This window comes from Canis lupus, chromosome 9, assembly GCF_003254725.2.
Source record: "Canis lupus dingo isolate Sandy chromosome 9, ASM325472v2, whole genome shotgun sequence".
Lineage (NCBI taxonomy): Eukaryota > Metazoa > Chordata > Mammalia > Carnivora > Canidae > Canis > Canis lupus.
Genome location: NC_064251.1, coordinates 22,212,005 through 22,229,332, shown reverse-complemented (window position 1 = coordinate 22,229,332; position 17,328 = coordinate 22,212,005). Strand labels below are relative to the sequence as shown.

Genomic DNA, 17,328 nt, shown 5'->3' with positions numbered 1-17,328 from the left:
AGCAGGTGGGGCTGCCACAGGGTTACGGAGGTGAAACGCGCCGGAGAACACACGACGCGAGGAGCTCCCTGAAGCTCCGCCGGCTCCCTGCGCGACCCTAACACCCTCCTCCCGCACTGCGCAGGCGCCTAGGCCGACCAGCCCTTCCCTCCCCCTTCCACCTCTCCCAGAATCGAGAGGACGTCCTCCCGCAGCCCAGAGCTCCTGCGCAAGCGCCGTCCCGCGTCCCCGCCCCCGGACCAATCGGAAACGGCGGCGCCGGGGCGCGTGGGCCACGACGTCGGGGGTGGGGCCGGGACGTGAGGGCAGCGCGCTGGCGTCACAGGGGCGGCTATATAAGTGAATACTGGCGCCGCCCCTCCGCCCCAGTCACTGAGCCGCCGCCGAGGACTCAGCAGCCTCCCCCTCGAGCCCCCTCGCTTCCCGACGCTCCGTCCCCCCCGCCCGCCTTCTCCCGCCGCCGCCTTCCGCAGGCCGTTTCCACCGAGGAAAAGGAATCGTATCGTATGTCCGCTATCCAGAACCTCCACTCTTTCGGTGAGCTGCGGAAGGGTCCCGCGGGGAGAAAGGCCTGGGTGGGGCGGCGAAGTGCCCTGGACCCGGAGACGGGGCCCGGGAACCTGCCAGGTGTCCCCGGCTTCCGTGAACTTAGGTGGAGGGGGCAGGTACCCGGACTCGCACGAAGCGGGGCTTCCCCCGGGCCCCGGGATCGGCCCTTAAAGCGCGACCGGAAGGAGCGGGCCAGGGAGGCAGCCCTTGGGCGGGCCTGGCGTCTCGGGTGGCGCATTTACTAATGGCTCCCGGGCCGCCTTGGGCCACACCCGCCCCCTCCCGCCAGCCGTGCGTCACGTCCGTTACGTCACCGCCGTTGTCGCGGAGCCGGGAGTGAGAGGCGGCGCCAGCCCTAAGTGACAAACGCTCTTGCCAATGGGGTGGGAAGCTTGGCCCCGCCTTGGAGCTCGGGTTCCGGCCTGTTGCATCAGCCGGGTGGGGCGCTGCCTGCCAGCCCAGGCTCCCCCAGCACGTGATCGCTTTCCGAGGGCGGACCTGGGGCAGGAGGCCCAGGCTTTCCCGGGCGCTGGGGAAGCTTGCCGTCCCGGACTGACCCGTTCGTGGACAGCCAGCAAGGACAGATCTGACGTTGAGCTAAGGCCTGACGGTTTCAGTATTTGTTTCCGCGCACGCTGGAAGATCCATGGAGGAGGGGGGGCGGGCAGTGGCGCCGGAGCCCCAGTACCCGTAACCGAGCTTGATCTTTCTTCCCAGACCCCTTTGCTGATGCAAGTAAGGGTGATGATCTGCTTCCTGCTGGCACTGAGGATTATATCCATATAAGAATTCAACAGAGAAACGGCAGGAAGACCCTTACTACTGTCCAAGGGATCGCTGATGATTACGATAAAAAGAAACTAGTGAAGGCGTTTAAGAAGGTAGGCCTTAAATGAGATTGTAGGAGAAAATTACATTTAACCTGCTGGAATCGGGGGTGCTAACTTCTAATGCTTCTCATTTGGGATTATTAGTGCACTGGGGCTGTTGCTTGGCCTAATTTGTTTGCTTTGTTGGTGCTTGCAGAAATTTGCCTGCAATGGTACTGTAATTGAGCATCCAGAATATGGAGAAGTAATTCAGCTACAGGGTGACCAGCGCAAGAACATATGCCAGTTCCTGGTAGAGGTGAGTTGAGTCACTTTTAATAATCTATGTGTGTGTCTGGCCTGGCTACTGTCAGATCCTGCCTAGTCCTTTCAAGCTTTTCTGGAGACATGGAGGCTTGTTTTGTAAGGCTAAGCAAAACAAATTGTCTGCCTTAAAAAACTTTACATTGATCTTTTTTCCTGAGACTTTTAAATTTTTTTTTAAGTGATCTCTACTTAATTGCAAGGTGTGGGGTTCAAACTCAACAACCCCAAGATGAAGATTTGCATGCTCTACCAACTGAGCCAGCCAGTGCCCTGTGCATGGATCTGCTTTAAAGATGCGATTTAAAATTGCACATAGATACTAAATAAAACAGGACATGTGGCTGGCTGTCCCAAGTGCTAAAATCCTATTCTGTCATTGATCCCTAAGTGCATAGCCTGAGTTAAGAACCACTGTGCTCATAGTGATTGAAATGTGTCTTGGCTGTTGGACTTGCCTTGCTCGGTGTAGAAGCAAGCCAACGAAGTTGCTGCCATGAGACATGGGGACTTGAGCTCTCTTTACATCCCTATTATAACTTTGTTCTTTTTCTCTTTGCAGATTGGACTGGCTAAGGACGACCAGCTGAAGGTTCATGGGTTTTAAGTGCTTTTGGCTCACTGAAGCTTAAGTGAGGATTTCCTTGCAATGAGTAGAATTTCCCTTCTGTCCCTTGTCACAAGTTTAAAAACCTCACAGCTTGTATAATGTAACCATTTGGGGTCTGCTTTTAACTTGGACTAGTGTAACTCCTTCATGCAATAAACTGAAAAGAGCCATGCTGTCTAGTCTTGAAGTCCCTCATTTAAACAGAGGTCAAGCAATAGGCGCCTGGCAGTGTCCCGCCTGAAACCAAGCAGTCACGTGATGTTTCGGTCCAGCCCAGAGCCCCAAGATCACAGACGGCTATGTCTGGCCAGAAGCTCCTCGGTTCTCCCTCTTCAGAGTTCCCCACCCTAAGAGAATGTCACCTGAACAGCCCACGGTGAAGCTGAGAGGCCAGGATGGGGTAAGACAGCACCAGCAGCTGTGCTGCTACAGGGAGTCATTGGTAGTCAAAGAAAGATCCCTGGTGTCTCCAACGGACCCGGTGGGCAGAGCTTAGAGTGGCCACCTTCCCTATAGTGAGGTGTGATAGGACATCTGACTTGCCACCAAGGTCTTTTTGACCAGACATATCCTAGCTAATTGATGTCCAAACACCAGAATGTGAGGCCAATCTTCTGAGTTAAACTTTTGACAAGGGAACAAACTTAAAACTGATGTATCCGTCATGTAGCTAGCTGTAGAGCTTGCAACTTAATAGCAACAGCTGCCCAATGCCATGTGAAGTAACAGACTGGTTTTTGGTTTATTTCTTCCTTCAGTTTTAATGTTATGTAATGTATTTAAACCCTTATTTAAATAAAACTTGTTTTCAGAAACACCTGACTTGCAGATTGTATTTTATGTATAATCAGTCTCGCATGTATGAAGGAACCACAGAAATGGGCAGTGGATAGTATATTTGTGAGCTGATAAGAGCAGTTTGGTTGGAAACCCTCAAGTCCCCTCAGTGACAGGCTCTTGCCTTAAGGCTCTAATAAAGGGACAGATGTGATGTGGGACTTGATCTAATCCTCAGATCCCCAGGAAGCATACAAAAGGGCCTTTTCCAGGAAATAGGTATGGAGATCTAGTATAACGAACTTTAGTGACTAAAGTGTTAATAGTCTAACGAACTTTAGTGACATTTAAAGCTTAAATGTCGAGGCCATCCCTTGACAAAAGACAGTATGTGGAAGTCTGTTCCTGGCGCCATTAATCAAAATTTCCCTAGCATGTAGATCATGCTCTATCTCTGAAATAAAATCTCCAAAAAAAAATTGTGTTAGCAAGATGAATACTGGTCAGCTAAAACTGCACGGGAATCCCCCAACACTGCTTTAAAGCCTACTCCAAGTTTACCTAGGAACAGGACAAGAAACTTGGTATATTTGGGAACATTCTACCAACTAGTCAGGGAATTGACCCACTTCCTTGTTTACCAGCCTGGGTGCTTCCCCCCGTGTGGCATAAGTGTCAAAACAGTTTATTGTTCACACGAGACTTTGAAATCAAGAACTCCCTGACTAGTCTAGCTTTTCAGGATGTACCCATTCTATCAGAATTAGCAGATAGTGTGGAGTTTGGCCATTTCTTTACTTGGACTATCTTAAATCCTCCTAATTCATATTCATAAAATGCACTGTTCTTGGGAAGTTCATTAAAAATTCAGATTCTGAAAAAAATAAATTCAGATGCTGGGCCCCACCCAAGAGATAGCTCCACTGGGTGGTAGCTGAACAATCCCACGTGCTTCTCAAGGGCCTACAAAAATGTCTAGATAATGTAAGAAACTGATCATCTCTGAAGTTTGACCACAAAACTCAAAATGAGTGTTTAACACTGCAAGAGGTAACACTGGATATCACTGCAGTATAATTCTTATATAACTATATGTGAGTGTAATAAAAATTTCTAGAGAAAATTTTTTTAAAGATTTGTTCATGAGAGACAGGCAGGCAAAGACATAGAGGAAGAAGCAGGCTCCCTGCGAGAAGCCCAATGTGGGACTTGATCCCCAGACCCCAAGATCATGCCCTGAGCTGAAGGCAGACGCTCAACCACTGAGCCACCCAGGTGTTCTAAGAATAATTTTTTTTAAGATTTTATTTATTCATGAGAGAGGCAGAGGGAGAAGCAGGCTCCATGCAGGGAGCCTGATGTGGGACTCAATCCTGGGTCTCCAGGATCAGGACCTGGGCTGAAGGTAGCCTTAATCTGCTGAGCCACCCAGGCTCCCCCTAGAATAATAATTCTTTAGTAGGCTCCATGCCCAGCATGGAGCCCAATGGGAGACTTGAACTCAAAACCCTGAGCTCAAGTCCTGACCTGAGATCAAGAGTCAGATGCTTGGGATCCCTGGATGGTGCAGTGGTTTGGCGCCTGCCTTTGGCCCAGGGCGCGATCCTGGAGATCCGGGATCGAATCCCACGTCAGGCTCCCTGTGCATGGAGCCTGCTTCTCCCTCTGCCTGTGTCTCTGCCTCTCTCTCTCACTGTGTACCTATCATAAATAAATAAAAATTAAAAAAACAAAAAAAAAGAGATGCTTAATGAACTGAGCCACCTGGGCGCCCCAAGACCAGTATTGTTTTTAACAAAACTCAGATATGTAAAATGTATATATCTTTCCAAAATACTACAGAAAATGTCTGGCCTGTGGGTGCATTTTATTCACTTGATAAGAAGTGCAACAAAGCCTCTGAGGTAGAATGCCTGGCCCATGAGGCTCCAGGAAATGGTCTGGCCTCTAGAACCAGAGACGATCCAGAGGTTCTGATGTGGGGCTCAAGAACCTGCCTTTCCAATTGGCATCAACCAATTCTTATGGGGGGGCCACAAACCACACTAGGGAAACACTGCTGTGGCTTATGGGGAGCTGTTGAGGAAACAGCAGGAGGAGAGCATTACCAGAGCTGAGCTACAGGGAAAGCAATCAGAAGTATTTAAGATGGTTTGAGGGATGCCTGGGTGGCTCCGTGGTTGAGCATGTGCGTTTGGCTCAGGTTGTGATTCTGGGGTCCTGGGATTAAGTCCTGTATCTGGCTCCCTGCAGGAAGCCTGCTTCTTTTTCTGCCTGTGTCTCTGCCTGTTTCTCTGTGTCTCTTATTAATAAATAAAATCTTTAAAAATGATATGATGGTTTGAAAAGAGGGGGGCCAAGGATCAGAACTTGGTTACCAGCATCTGAGAAATCAACCTCTGGGATTTTGTGCATAAAGTGCACGTGGGCATTTTCATGCAAGACTGTCCACAGCTTTTATCAGATTCTTAAAAGAGCCCACTACCCAAACCTGCTAAGAATCACGGGTCTGTGGTTTCCTCCCCAGGCTTACAAAGACCCAGGATTAACAAAGTTTTTCCAGGCACAGCATTGCAAGCAGCAATGTGCTTATTCCAATATCCACTTGGCAAATTAATAACTATTTAAAGATATTTCTAAACAGCTCCAAAACCGAATGTGTGTTGGGCAGAAGGCACACACGCAGCAAGCGGACTCCGTAGCCTCAGATGCCCGTCTATGACTCACTCACTCCCCAGCCACTTCCGACAGCCACCACCCAGCCTCAGCAGCCTGGGCCGTTGCACAGTTTAAATGGTCTTTAATCTTAGTCCTTTATGGTCAATTTATACCCAGAATGGACAATTGGCCAAAAACAGGAAGCCCAGGGAACACAAAGGTTGAAAATGTTAACATGGAGCATAAACACAACCGTCATTCCGTGTGTGTCAAGTCATTGATTCTCCATTTCTGTGGAACCGTAGAAAACAAGCCCAAGGACAAAGTCAATACAGAGAGATGTGACCTACCACCTAGGTTCCCTGGTCCACCCTGGAAACAGAACTACAGACTCACGCTGCTCAGCATCCCCTGGGAGCTCATCAGATGGACAGAATTTCAAGCCCTACCTCAGACCTCCTGAACCCATCCATCCTCATTTTAACAATCTGCATTTAACAAAGCTTAAGAAGCACCAGTTTGAACCTTAAGATTAGCAGACTTCCTACTGTGGTCTGCAAGCTGGTTAAAAAAAAAAAGTAACATTATGACTTTTGTTTTTTAACACATTATTTCTAAGTAATCTCTACACCCAACATGGGACTTGAACTCACAACCCCGAGATCAAGAGTCACATACTCCACCCACTGAGCCAGCCAGGCATCCCATGGCTTTTTAATTTTTATAAGTACATTATCTATTATGGTCTTTTTTTTTTTAAGATTTTATTTATTTATTCATGAGAGACACAGAAAGAGAGAGAGACAGAGGGAAAAAGAAGCAGGCTTCACGAAGGGAGCCCGATCCCGGACTCGATCCCGGGACCCCAGGATTACGCCTTGGGCCAAAGGCAGGCACCAAGCTGCTGAGCCACCCAGGCATCCCTCCATTATCATTTTAGATGTGCATTTAAAATACACAATAACAGTCGAAGTGTGGAAAGCAACAGTTTTGAGCTGAATATGGCCTGATTTCATTACACTAAGAGGTGCAGAAACCTGGCTGTCATGGGGATCAACTGGGGAACCCTTCAGTAGTACCAAGCTTAGCCCCCAGGGCCTCAGGATAGAACCACTGGGGGTGGCCCATGAGAGATAATGATCATTCACCCCCATCGAAGCCCACCAGATATTCAGGGCCCATCCATCTGATTAAGAGGTCTCCAGGATGTTAAAAACAACCCTGAAGGAGAAAATACAGTGATGGCTAGATCTAATTTGACTTCTCTTTCACTGGAACTGAAGACAGCCTCCATCTCTCAAGTGCCATTTGCAGTTTGCTTGGCTGTGAGTGGCCTGAAACTCTTCTATCGCCCGATAGGAAGAATAATACAAAAGCTGTAACAAATATAAGGATCCCACTGAACATTAGATTTTTTAAAGTACATAATGAAATCTGCATTTTATTTTTTTTATATTTTGTGGGCGGGTACAGTATACTTTATTGATGGTACATAACAAGGTAGGGGTCCCCAAGCCCCTCCCCTTCCTCGGGGTCTGGGATGTAAATTGGAGGTCAGTAGATTCTCAGTATGTTGGGGGATTAAGTTGGGGCAGGGACTCCCCAGCAGCTAAGGGCCTCTCTCTTCCTCTTGTTCTTGCTGGAGCTGGTGGTCCAGGAGGCTCTTACTCCTTGGAGGCCATGTGGACCATGAGGTCCACTACCCAGTTGCTGTAGCTGAATTCATTGTCATACCAGGAAATGAGCTTGACGAAGCGGTCATTGAGGGCAATGCCAGCCCCGACGTCAAAGGTGAAAGAGTGAGTGTCACTGTTGAAGTCTCAGGAGACAAGCTGGTCCTCAGTGTAGCCCAGGATGCCCTTGAAGGGGCCCTCCGATGTCTGCTTCACTACCTTCTTGAAACCTGCATTTTAATTTACATTTGTTCTCAGAACCAAACACAATGCAATATCCTTTTTTAATTTGTTTGAAGTCATGCTTTTTCTTCTAAGATTTTTTTTTTTTTCATAGAGACACACAGAGAGTGAGGCAGAGACACAGGCAGAGGGAGAAGCAGGCTCCATTCAGGGAGCCCGACATGGGACTCGATCCCGGGTCTCCAGGATCACGCCCTGGACTTCAGGCGGCGCTAAACCACTGCGCCACGGGGGCTGCCCTGCTTTTTCTTCTAATTAAATCTAAATAGTGTTTTGTCACTTTTATAGTGGGGAAAGTCTAAAGTTGTCTTTGAATGGTACAATTATTATAGATTATAAATTGGACTTTAAAGGAACCTATTGTAATTTACCAACCTCAAATTATTTTTTACTTAAAATGCTGGGCAGATACCTGGCATATGATGAAAAAGATCTAAAGTTCCCAGCTTGGTCCTCTAGATTATTGATATGACAGGGAAAAGAATTTGAGTCCAAAAAAAGCCAAGACTTGCTGAGGCAGAGGTCAGTTGCTTTGCTACTAGAGGCAGAACAGAAGACGTTCATGTGGACAGGTTCACAAAGAGCTCCACAGGCTCATGACAATTCCCAGGGGGTTCGTGTAACCTGGGGCTTCATTTAACTCAGCGCTATTAATATTTGGGCCCAGATCATTATTTTGGGGAGGAAGGGGCTGACCTGTGTATCACAGGATGTTTAGCAGCATGGCGGACCTCCACCCACTACTTGATGATGACACTCCTTCCCACACACGGCCAACAACCAAAATTATCTCCAGACATCATCAAATGCCCCTGGGAGGCAGAACTACATCCCCCTCTTGAGAACCACTGAATTCATCCTTTCCCTCCTGCTCTACCAAGTAGAAATGTAAGGCAAGGAGAGCAAATCATGATGTTACAGAAGATAACCCTGCTAATTTTAAACTTCTCATAGCGTTAGCCATTCATTCATCCAGTAAACATTTATTTGGCATTTCAAATGTGCCAGCCACCCTTTGAGGCTCTGGGGATATAGCACTAAACAGGGATCCCTGCCCATATAGACATGACAGCCCAATAGGGGAAGACGGACAGGGCCTTGAATCTCCTCGTCTCCTACAATTGTTTCCTGCAGCATTGGGCACTGTACACCAGCCCTCTTTGCTTCTCTGATAAGGTCTCCTGCGAGGCACCCTCTCCACCTACTCAGACCTTCCAGTCCTCCACTCTCCAAATGTAGGAGTTCCAAAGGGATTAAGACAGTCTCGGCCTCCGGTGTCTCTCCCCTGGTGGCCTCATCCTGGGTCATGACTGATTATGCCTTAATGTGCATGATCCAAACACCCTGATTCCAGCCTCAACTTCTCTTTCCAGCCCAGAGCCCACTGCCAACTCTTTGCTGTGTTCACTCATTCATTCACATTTATGGAGGACTCGGTACAGGCACTGACAGGTGTGCGGGTTCAGCAACGACCAAGTCAAAGCACACCTTTCTCCAGGAGTCTCTGCTCTAGCCGGGGAGTCAGATGCTAACCCAACCAGTGTGCAAACACCTAAATTACTTCAGCCGTGCTTGCACAAGGGGCCACACTCAGCCTGTGACAGAGACGACCTGGACAAGTCTACAATCTATCTTTGTTTGATTTTGACCATATTCTCCCATCTCAGAATTCTCATGGCTGTAGGGATGCCTGGGTGGCTCAGTGATTGAGCATTTTCAGCTCAGGTCATGACCCTGGAGACCCAGGATAGAGTCCCACATCGGGCTCCCTGCATGGAGCCTGCTTCTCTCTCTGCCTGTGTCTCTGCCTCTCTCTGTGTGTTTCTCATGAATAAAGAAATAAAATCTTTTTAAAAAAGACAAAAGAGGGGATCCCTTGGTGGCTCAGTGGTTTAGCGCCTTCCTTTGGCCCAGGGCGTGGTCCTGGAGTCCCGGGATCGAGTCCCACATCAGGCTCCCTGCATGGAGCCTGCTTCTCCCACTGCCTGTGTCTTTGCTTCTCTCTCTCTCTCTCTCTCTCTCTCTCTCTCTCTCTCTCTGTGTGTGTGTGTGTGTGTGTGTGTGCGTGTCATGAATAAAGAAATAAAATCTTAAAAAAAGAAAAAGAATTGTCGCGGCTGTGATGTTCTTGTACTCTGTGGTTTTTGGTTTCCTTTTTGCGTGCTATTTGAGAGAGCAGCTTTAAATTTCAAACAGTCAATGAGGAAGGAGTTTCTCTTAATGTGATCTCTGTGTTACCAGCTCTCCGGGCAGTTATTCTTACTCGCAAACCTCTTTCTCATTTCCTAGTCCTTCCTTGGGGTGAGGGGTGGGAGGGATGGGGGAGAGGAGGAATGAGGAGTGACTGCAAATGGATTTGGGGTTTTTCCTTTTGGGGGATGAAAATATTCTGAAACTAGATAAAGGTCGTGGTTGTGCCTTTGTGGATGTGCTGAAAGCCACTGGCTTGAGTACTTTAAAAGAGTGAAGGTGTGGGGAAAAAAAAGTGAATGGTGTGATATGTACACTGTATCTCAACAAATAGATCTTATATGTGTATTTTTTTAAGATTTTATTTATTCATTTAAGAGTGAGACAGAGAATGAGCAGGGGAACGGGCAGGGAGACAAGCAGACCCCTGCTGAGCAGGGAGCCTGCCAATGTGGGGTGGGGGGGCCCATCACAACCAGAACTGAAGGCAGATGCTTAACCACCTGAGCCACCCCGGTGCCCCTTATATATTTTTTTAATTGTGTCATGTCAAAGCTGGCTGGGTGGGCAAATTATGAACAGGGATTTTGCCCTTACTACATGGAAGTATCACTTTGGGTTGGTGAATAGAAATGTCCTTGCCCTCTGCCAGGGAGAGTTTGGAATTAGGTGGGTTTATAAAAGCAGAAAGAACTTCAGTAATAAGGCCTAAAGAAATGCACCACCCCTTCTCCCTTCCCTGAAACAGCTCTTCACAATAGCCAAGTAAGGTTACAGGTAAAATCAGCTACCAGAACCTCCCCCATTTCCCTGGCCCAAGTCTGCTATTCCAACTAACCCCACTCACTGGCTCAACAGATTACAGAACACAGGGAACAGAAGACTCATTGTAAAGGAAGCAGGAAAGCAGCAAGGAAAGGCTTTTATTTAATGCTTACAGAATCCGACTGTCTAGGTTCTAGCCTCAACTATCTGTCTGATGGACTCTGTGTCCTGGGCTAGTCACTGAGTTGAGTCTGGGATCTGACTTTACCCTATTCACAAGCGGATAAACTATCCTATTACTCTTTCACCAATGTGAGCAGAAGACACAAGACCCCTGGATCAGAGATAAATAACTTTATTACTCGCAACCCAGCTAGCAGTATACTTTGCATCAATCCCCTCAAGTTCCTTGGGGACCCACACAGAGTCTACACGGGCCATAGTTGGGAGGCAGCCAAGAACATGGAGCCTGGGACTCTACTGCTTCTGTAGGAAGTAGTAAGCAAGGCTGCTCTGTGTCCCTGAGGGAGACATGACCTCATCCCTCAAGGTCACTCCCTGCAAACACAACCCTGAGAAACGGTCCGAGTAAAGAGTGACTGTGACCTTACCCTTTTGGCATACTCAGCAAGAAGACTCAGGGATGCTCAAAGCTCATGGCGAACTGCTTCATTGCTTCACCAATTTCCTCAACTAAACTAGTGGCAATAGCATTACCTTCCTTGTGGGGTTGTGGTGAGGACTCCAAGACATAATGCCCGGGGGACTGGGTGGCCCTGTCGGTTAAGCATCTGCCTTTAATTCTGGTCTTGACCTCAGGATCTTGAGATAGAGCCCTGAGTTGGGCTCCCTGCTCATCAGAGAGTTTGCTTCTCTCTCTCCCCCTAGTCCTCTCCCTGCCCCCTGCACTTTTTCTCTTTCTGTCTCAAATAAATAAATAAAATCTAAAAAAAGACATACACCTGTAAAGTGCTTAGCATTAAGGCCTGGCCCTAGAAGGACTCTCTAAATTTTAATCACCATTATTAGGGGAAGCGGGAGGTGAAAATGTGTTATAGACACTGGAAAGCTTGCATTTAAGAGAACTGCAAGAACTGGGGTGAAAGAGAAGCCTTCCCCACGTACTGCCTCCCTCCCCCAACCATCCATGGTACCCTAAGCTCATCATCGCACTGTCTCTCCCCAAGAGAAAAGGAACAAAGACTGTCCTGATCAACATTGTGTTCCCAGGGTCAGCACAGTACCTGACACAAAGTGGGCACTTAGATATAAATGAGTGAATGAATGAATGAATGAATGAATGAATGTAAAGCGAAGGCATTAGGTCTCAGAGCAGACAGGAGGGTCTAGGATGAAGAGCCATGGTTGAGGGGCTGAGCTTGCCAGGGCACACTCTCCAGTGATACAGGAAAGGAGAAAAGAGCAGGAGGCAGCCTCAGACAACTGTGGTCAGGGCAGGGAGAAGGGGGCTGAAGTCAGATGGCCTTGGGAGTGATGGGAACCTGACTCTCAAGGTTGCCAGGCAACCATCCGGCTGCAGAATATTAATTTGCAATTGAATCAACTGGCCACTTTTAGGAACTTTCCTGTTTGCTGTGATGTGGAGGCAGGAGCTAAGGAAGGGATGGAGACTGGGGACAAGCCTGCCTGGCAGGTTCTGAAACAGGACAGGGATGTGAGCTAAGTGGATGGCCCATACATGAAATTAAAAACAAAACAAAAAACCTGTGGGGCCAGGCTTCGGAGGGAGGAAAATGAGACCAGGAGGGGTAGGTGGGTTGTGAGAACCAAGGCAGGGGGAACAACTGACAGTCACAGCTAAGGCAGGTTCAGCAGGAACTGGGCTTCTGGAGAGGGTGGGACAGAAGCTGTGGCCCAAGAGAGGCAGCAGCACATGGAGTCCAGAGACCTGCCAGGCGCACAGCTCCATTCCCTCACCTGTCAGGCGTGGGCAAGCAGCTTCACCTGGCCAACCCTCAACTCTAAAATGCACCTGAGTAAAGACTCTCACATTGGTGCTTTCAGGATCCTTTCCCCATCTTCAAGCCACTGTAGTGCTAAACAAAATAATTTCTAATATTTTATTATACAAATGTTCAAATACACAGAAAAGTTGAATTTTAAAGTGAAGACTCAGGGCACCTGGATGGCTCAGGTCATGATCCCAGGGTCCTGGGACTGAGCCCCAAGTGTGTGTGTGGGGGGGATTTGTCCCTGCTCAATGGGGAGCCTGCTTCTCCCTGTCCCTCGGCCTCTCACTCCCTCTACTTGTGCTCTCTCTCTGTGTCAAATAAATACATAAATACATAAAGTGAAGACTCAAATGCCCACCACCTAGATTCTATAATTTTATTATCATCAGTCTATCCATCTTATTTTTTTATTTTATTTACTTGATTATTTACTTAATTTTTGTGTATTTCAAAGTAAATGTACAATACACTTAACTCTAGATTTTTCCATTAACTAGAATTCAACTTTGTTACAGTTTTTTTAAATAAAATTTATGTATAATGGGATGTGCAATCCTAAGTGTGTCCTCAACAAGTTTTGACAGTCTGCAAACAGGGTTCTGGGCTTGATTTTGATTGTTAAGTGAGATAATAGGCCCTGTCAGCACTTATGCAACCACAGAAGGGGTTACTGTTAAGATATGGGCGGCAAAACAATCCTGGGGAGAAGCCAGGCTGTGAGCCATGGCAGGCCAGCCGTGGGAAGCAGAAGGTAGGTAGACCCGAGGCCTGCATGGAGGAGGCAGCATTAACCTGTGAGGAAAGGCTCTAGGGAGTACTGCAGGGAAGAGTGAAGAGGAAAATAATCGAAAGGGAGGTAGAATATTCTGGAAGTCAGCAGGATGCAGCAGCAGATGACGTGCAGGTAAGGAAGGCTGTGATGCTGAAAATACCAATTATCACTGGTATTATTAACAACCCTTACGGAGAACTTACCATGCATCAGAGACCAAGGGAATGTTGCAGGTGTCTCATTTATCCCTCCCCATGGCCCTCCCAGGGGAGCCCGGGGTGAATCCTAAGTCTATGACTTGCCTTAGATCACAGCTAGGAAGTGCCAAATCTGGGATTCAGCACAGGTGCAAAGCCTCCTTCCTGGCCTTCCACGTACACACTCCAGTCCTACACACAGACTCCAGCTCCCCCCTGGGTCTCACCCTGCCCTGCTTCTGACTTGAGAAGACTTCTGATTAGTGCCCAGAGCATAGAGGTGGGTTTAGAGCTCTGCAGGGGATCCTAAGGTGAGATGCGGGTTGAGAGTCATCACTCCAAAGGCACAGGTGGGCCTGTGAGATGAGATGAGAAGGGGCGAGGGGGGCCAGGGAGAGGAGGAGGCCAGGGAGAGGAAGCTGAGGCTGGAACATGGGGGTGCTCTCTGCTAGGCAGCCTCTCAGCCTGAGAGCAGCCTGCGGACTGTCCTCTTGGTCCTGACCACCCTGGGAGAGCCCGTACAGCCGTAAGTTGTGAACCCACTTCCTCCTCCGCAGCCCTCGCCCCGGGAGGGACCACGATGTCCATGCTGACTGGAACACCTCCCAGGTGTCACTGTTTGTCCCAGCACCTCCACCCTCCGCAGGCAGCATCCTAGCCTCTCCCTTGTCCACCATCAATACCAATAAGGAGGCTCGGCTGCCGGTGACAGTGGTTGCAACTCTCCAGTACTGCTGCTTGCCAGGGCCGGCGCTGGCAGGTGGGAGTGTGATCAGGCGTGCAGAATGCCCCTGGGAGTCTCCCTCCCCAAGGAAAGTCCTCTCCACTGTTGTTACTATGTCTATTTTTCGATGCCCCCTTCCCCTGGACTCTAAATGCCACCAACCCATGAAAGGGCCAAGCATATTCACCTCTTATCCCTGGGGCCTCATCCTGCCCCTGGCTTACAGCAGGTGCTCACTAACTGGAAGGAAAATGGAATCGATGACTGGCCCAATACTTTAACGAACATCTTCCTCACTTGTATTTGGGAAAAAAAAAAAAAAAAATCACGTGCCAATTTGCGCAGAACCAGTTCTTACCGACAGAAACCTTAATGAGGCTGGAACCCCTCGTATTTGTGTTCTGTTCCAGCCATAATAAACTCCCACAAACTTTAGAAGCTTAAGACAACACCAATTCATTCTCTGCCAGTTCTATAGGGCAGGAGTCCCAGGTACAGCGTAGCTCCCCGGGCCGAAATGCAGTATCACCAGGGCTGTGCTCCTTTCTGAAGGCTCTGGGAATGAACCCGCTTCCACGCTCATCCAGATTGTTGGCTGAATTCAGTTCTTTGTGGTCCTGGGCCTCCACTGGGAGCCTCTCTCTGTTCCTGAAGACCACCTGCACTCCTCAACCTAGTGCCCTGTCTCTCCCACCTTCATCCCAGCAAAGGCAGGTGGAATCCTCCTCATTCTTCAAATCTCTGATTCATCCTTCAGCCACATCACTTCCACCTTGAACAAAAGAACATTCTAGCCAAAGAATATTTTAAGGGCTGATCTGACTAAATTTTTAGGGCCCACTCACATAATCCAGGATAAACTCCTTACTTTAAAGTCTACACTTAGATCTGCAAAATCCCTTTTACCATGTAGCCTCATATATTCACAGGTCCCAGGAACTGGGGTATAGACATCTTTAGGGGGAACCATTATTACGCCCACCATGCCCCTCCTGAGAGAAGAAAGATTCCGGAACCAGGATTTCAGCTCCAGGTCTCCTTATCCTTGGTCCTGTAAATTCAGGACAGGGATTGTTCACCTGTGCCAGCCTCAGTTTCTTCATCTGTGCAATAGGGACACACTAGTACTTATGTCCAAGGACCATGGCGAAGCGCAACTGGATTTCTCATGCAAAGAGCCTGGTACACAGCATTGTCACTATTGTGAGAACAAGGGCAGGGTCTTCAGAGAGAGAGAGGGGGCTGGCCCCAGCGTCTGGGATCTGGTCTTCAATTTGGTAGACTCAGCAACTGGATTTTCTGGTCACCCAGGTAGTCTAGATGTTGGAACCGGGAGTCTATCCTGGCCTCACCAATTCCAAAATCCTCTGACGTCAGAGAGGCCCAGCCTCCATAGATTCCATACCTGCCAAGTCTTTCAGTGGCAACCCAAGACAAGTGTCCCTCTGAGTCACAGCCAGGCAGGAGGGAAAATCTTAGATGCACAGATGATGCTTTTTTAGGGAATCACCCTCTTTAAGCCTGGGGAAAGGAGAAGCTCTCTGATACGTGCAAAGCGTGTGCCCAGACCTTGTCACATTTTCCCTTCACAGTAGCCCTATGAGGTAGGAATGAATGATTCCCATTTCATAGGTGAGGCTAACTGAGGTCTGAAGAGGATAGAGCTAAAGGTGCAAATAAATTAGGCCCTGAAGATGTTCTGGGCACTGTGCACAGTGCTTTATGTACATCACCTTCACGAGACTACCCCTACCCAAGTTCTTTTCCTCATTTCTTGGAGAAGAACATAGCTTGGAGAGGGGGAGAGATCTGCCCACAGCACGACATCTGGAAAAGGGCAGGGGCCTGGAAATCCTTTCTTTTCCCATGGGACAAGATTCCCCTGTGAGCAGAATATGTAGTTTTGTGATGTTGAGCAACCTGGGACAAGTGCCATCTCTCCACTCTGAGGGGAGCCCTCCCTGTGAGCCCACCAGTGCCCATAGTCAGGGGGTGCTCCACCATCATCTGTTGAGTGAACTTCTGTTTGCTGCTATCATCACCAGCCCTGGTGTGACCAGCCTGAGAATAGCTGGGGCAATGCGGGGGTTGTGCATAAGCCCCTCCACAGCAGAAATCGTGGGTTCTCATGCATCTAAGGCTCTGCAGAAAGCTTCTAATTTCTCATCACCATGGTAACACGAACCTCTCTATTCCTCCAGCATGTGAACAGAACTGCTCCCCACGCCACCATCTCCCAAGCCCCCTCAAAGGCCTTTCCATCTCTAGGATTCTGGATTCAATTCATTATCACCAATGCCTGCACTGGTTTTGTCGTTTTCACTTAATTCCATCTGCTGAGTCACGGAGCCCTGCTCTGGATTAGAGTGGTTATTCACCAGAACTTTCGGCTGCTGGTTGCCATGGACACCTCACAGCCTGCTTCATCACCTGTTAATTCTCAGCAAGGCTGGCTGTGAGCATGGGTACCACTGCCCCTTATCCAGACCCAAGGGGCATCAGAACTCCCCCAGACAAGGAGGGGCCCTGATGACACATGAACAAGAGCAAAATCTCTAATGCCAACCATGGAAAAATCAAAAGCAGCCTAGAACTAGTTACATCTGTCCAAACCAGGCCAAGGTGGCAATTTATCAAAGAAGTCAACAAGCTTACTGTCTGGTGCTCTGGCACATCTTGGGCAAACCCTTTAGCCTCTTTGCTAACCACTTTAAGACATATTTTTTTTAAGGATTTTATTTATCTATTCATGAGAAAACACAGAGAGAGGCAGAGACATAGGCAGAGGGAGAAGCCGGATCCCTCTGGGGAGCCTAATTCAGGACTCAATCCCAGGACCACAGGATCATGACCTGAGCCAAAGGCAGATGCTCAACCACTGAGCCACCCAGGTGCCCCTAAGATGTATTTTTATATTGAAAAGTGGTGAATGAGTTATTCAGATTGCTATCTCCCTTGAAAACCAAAGGAGGGAGCCTCCAAGTACAGCCGCCTGAAGGAATCAGCCCTGAGTAGGGGGGTTGCAAGAGGCTGGGGGTAAAGGGCAGACCTGTGATGGAGGGGA

At 48.5% G+C, this 17,328-nt stretch overlaps 1 protein-coding gene across 2 annotated transcripts; it reads left to right on the top strand.

The window, feature by feature from the left end:
- Positions 1-353: 353 nt before the first annotated feature.
- On the top strand, positions 354-3,109 carry EIF1 (eukaryotic translation initiation factor 1). Of its 2 annotated transcripts, none has more exons than XM_049114042.1 (4): positions 354-537; positions 1,267-1,430; positions 1,576-1,671; positions 2,245-3,109. In XM_049114042.1, the coding sequence occupies exons 1-4, from the start codon at positions 507-509 to the stop codon at positions 2,287-2,289; spliced, it is 336 nt and encodes a 111-aa protein (XP_048969999.1). In that variant the 5' UTR covers positions 354-506; the 3' UTR covers positions 2,290-3,109. The 2 variants fall into 2 exon arrangements, with proteins under 2 accessions (XP_048969999.1, XP_025295966.1); XM_025440181.3 differs by having other exon boundaries at positions 358-537; positions 1,576-1,677.
- The last annotated feature ends 14,219 nt before the right edge of the window (positions 3,110-17,328 follow it).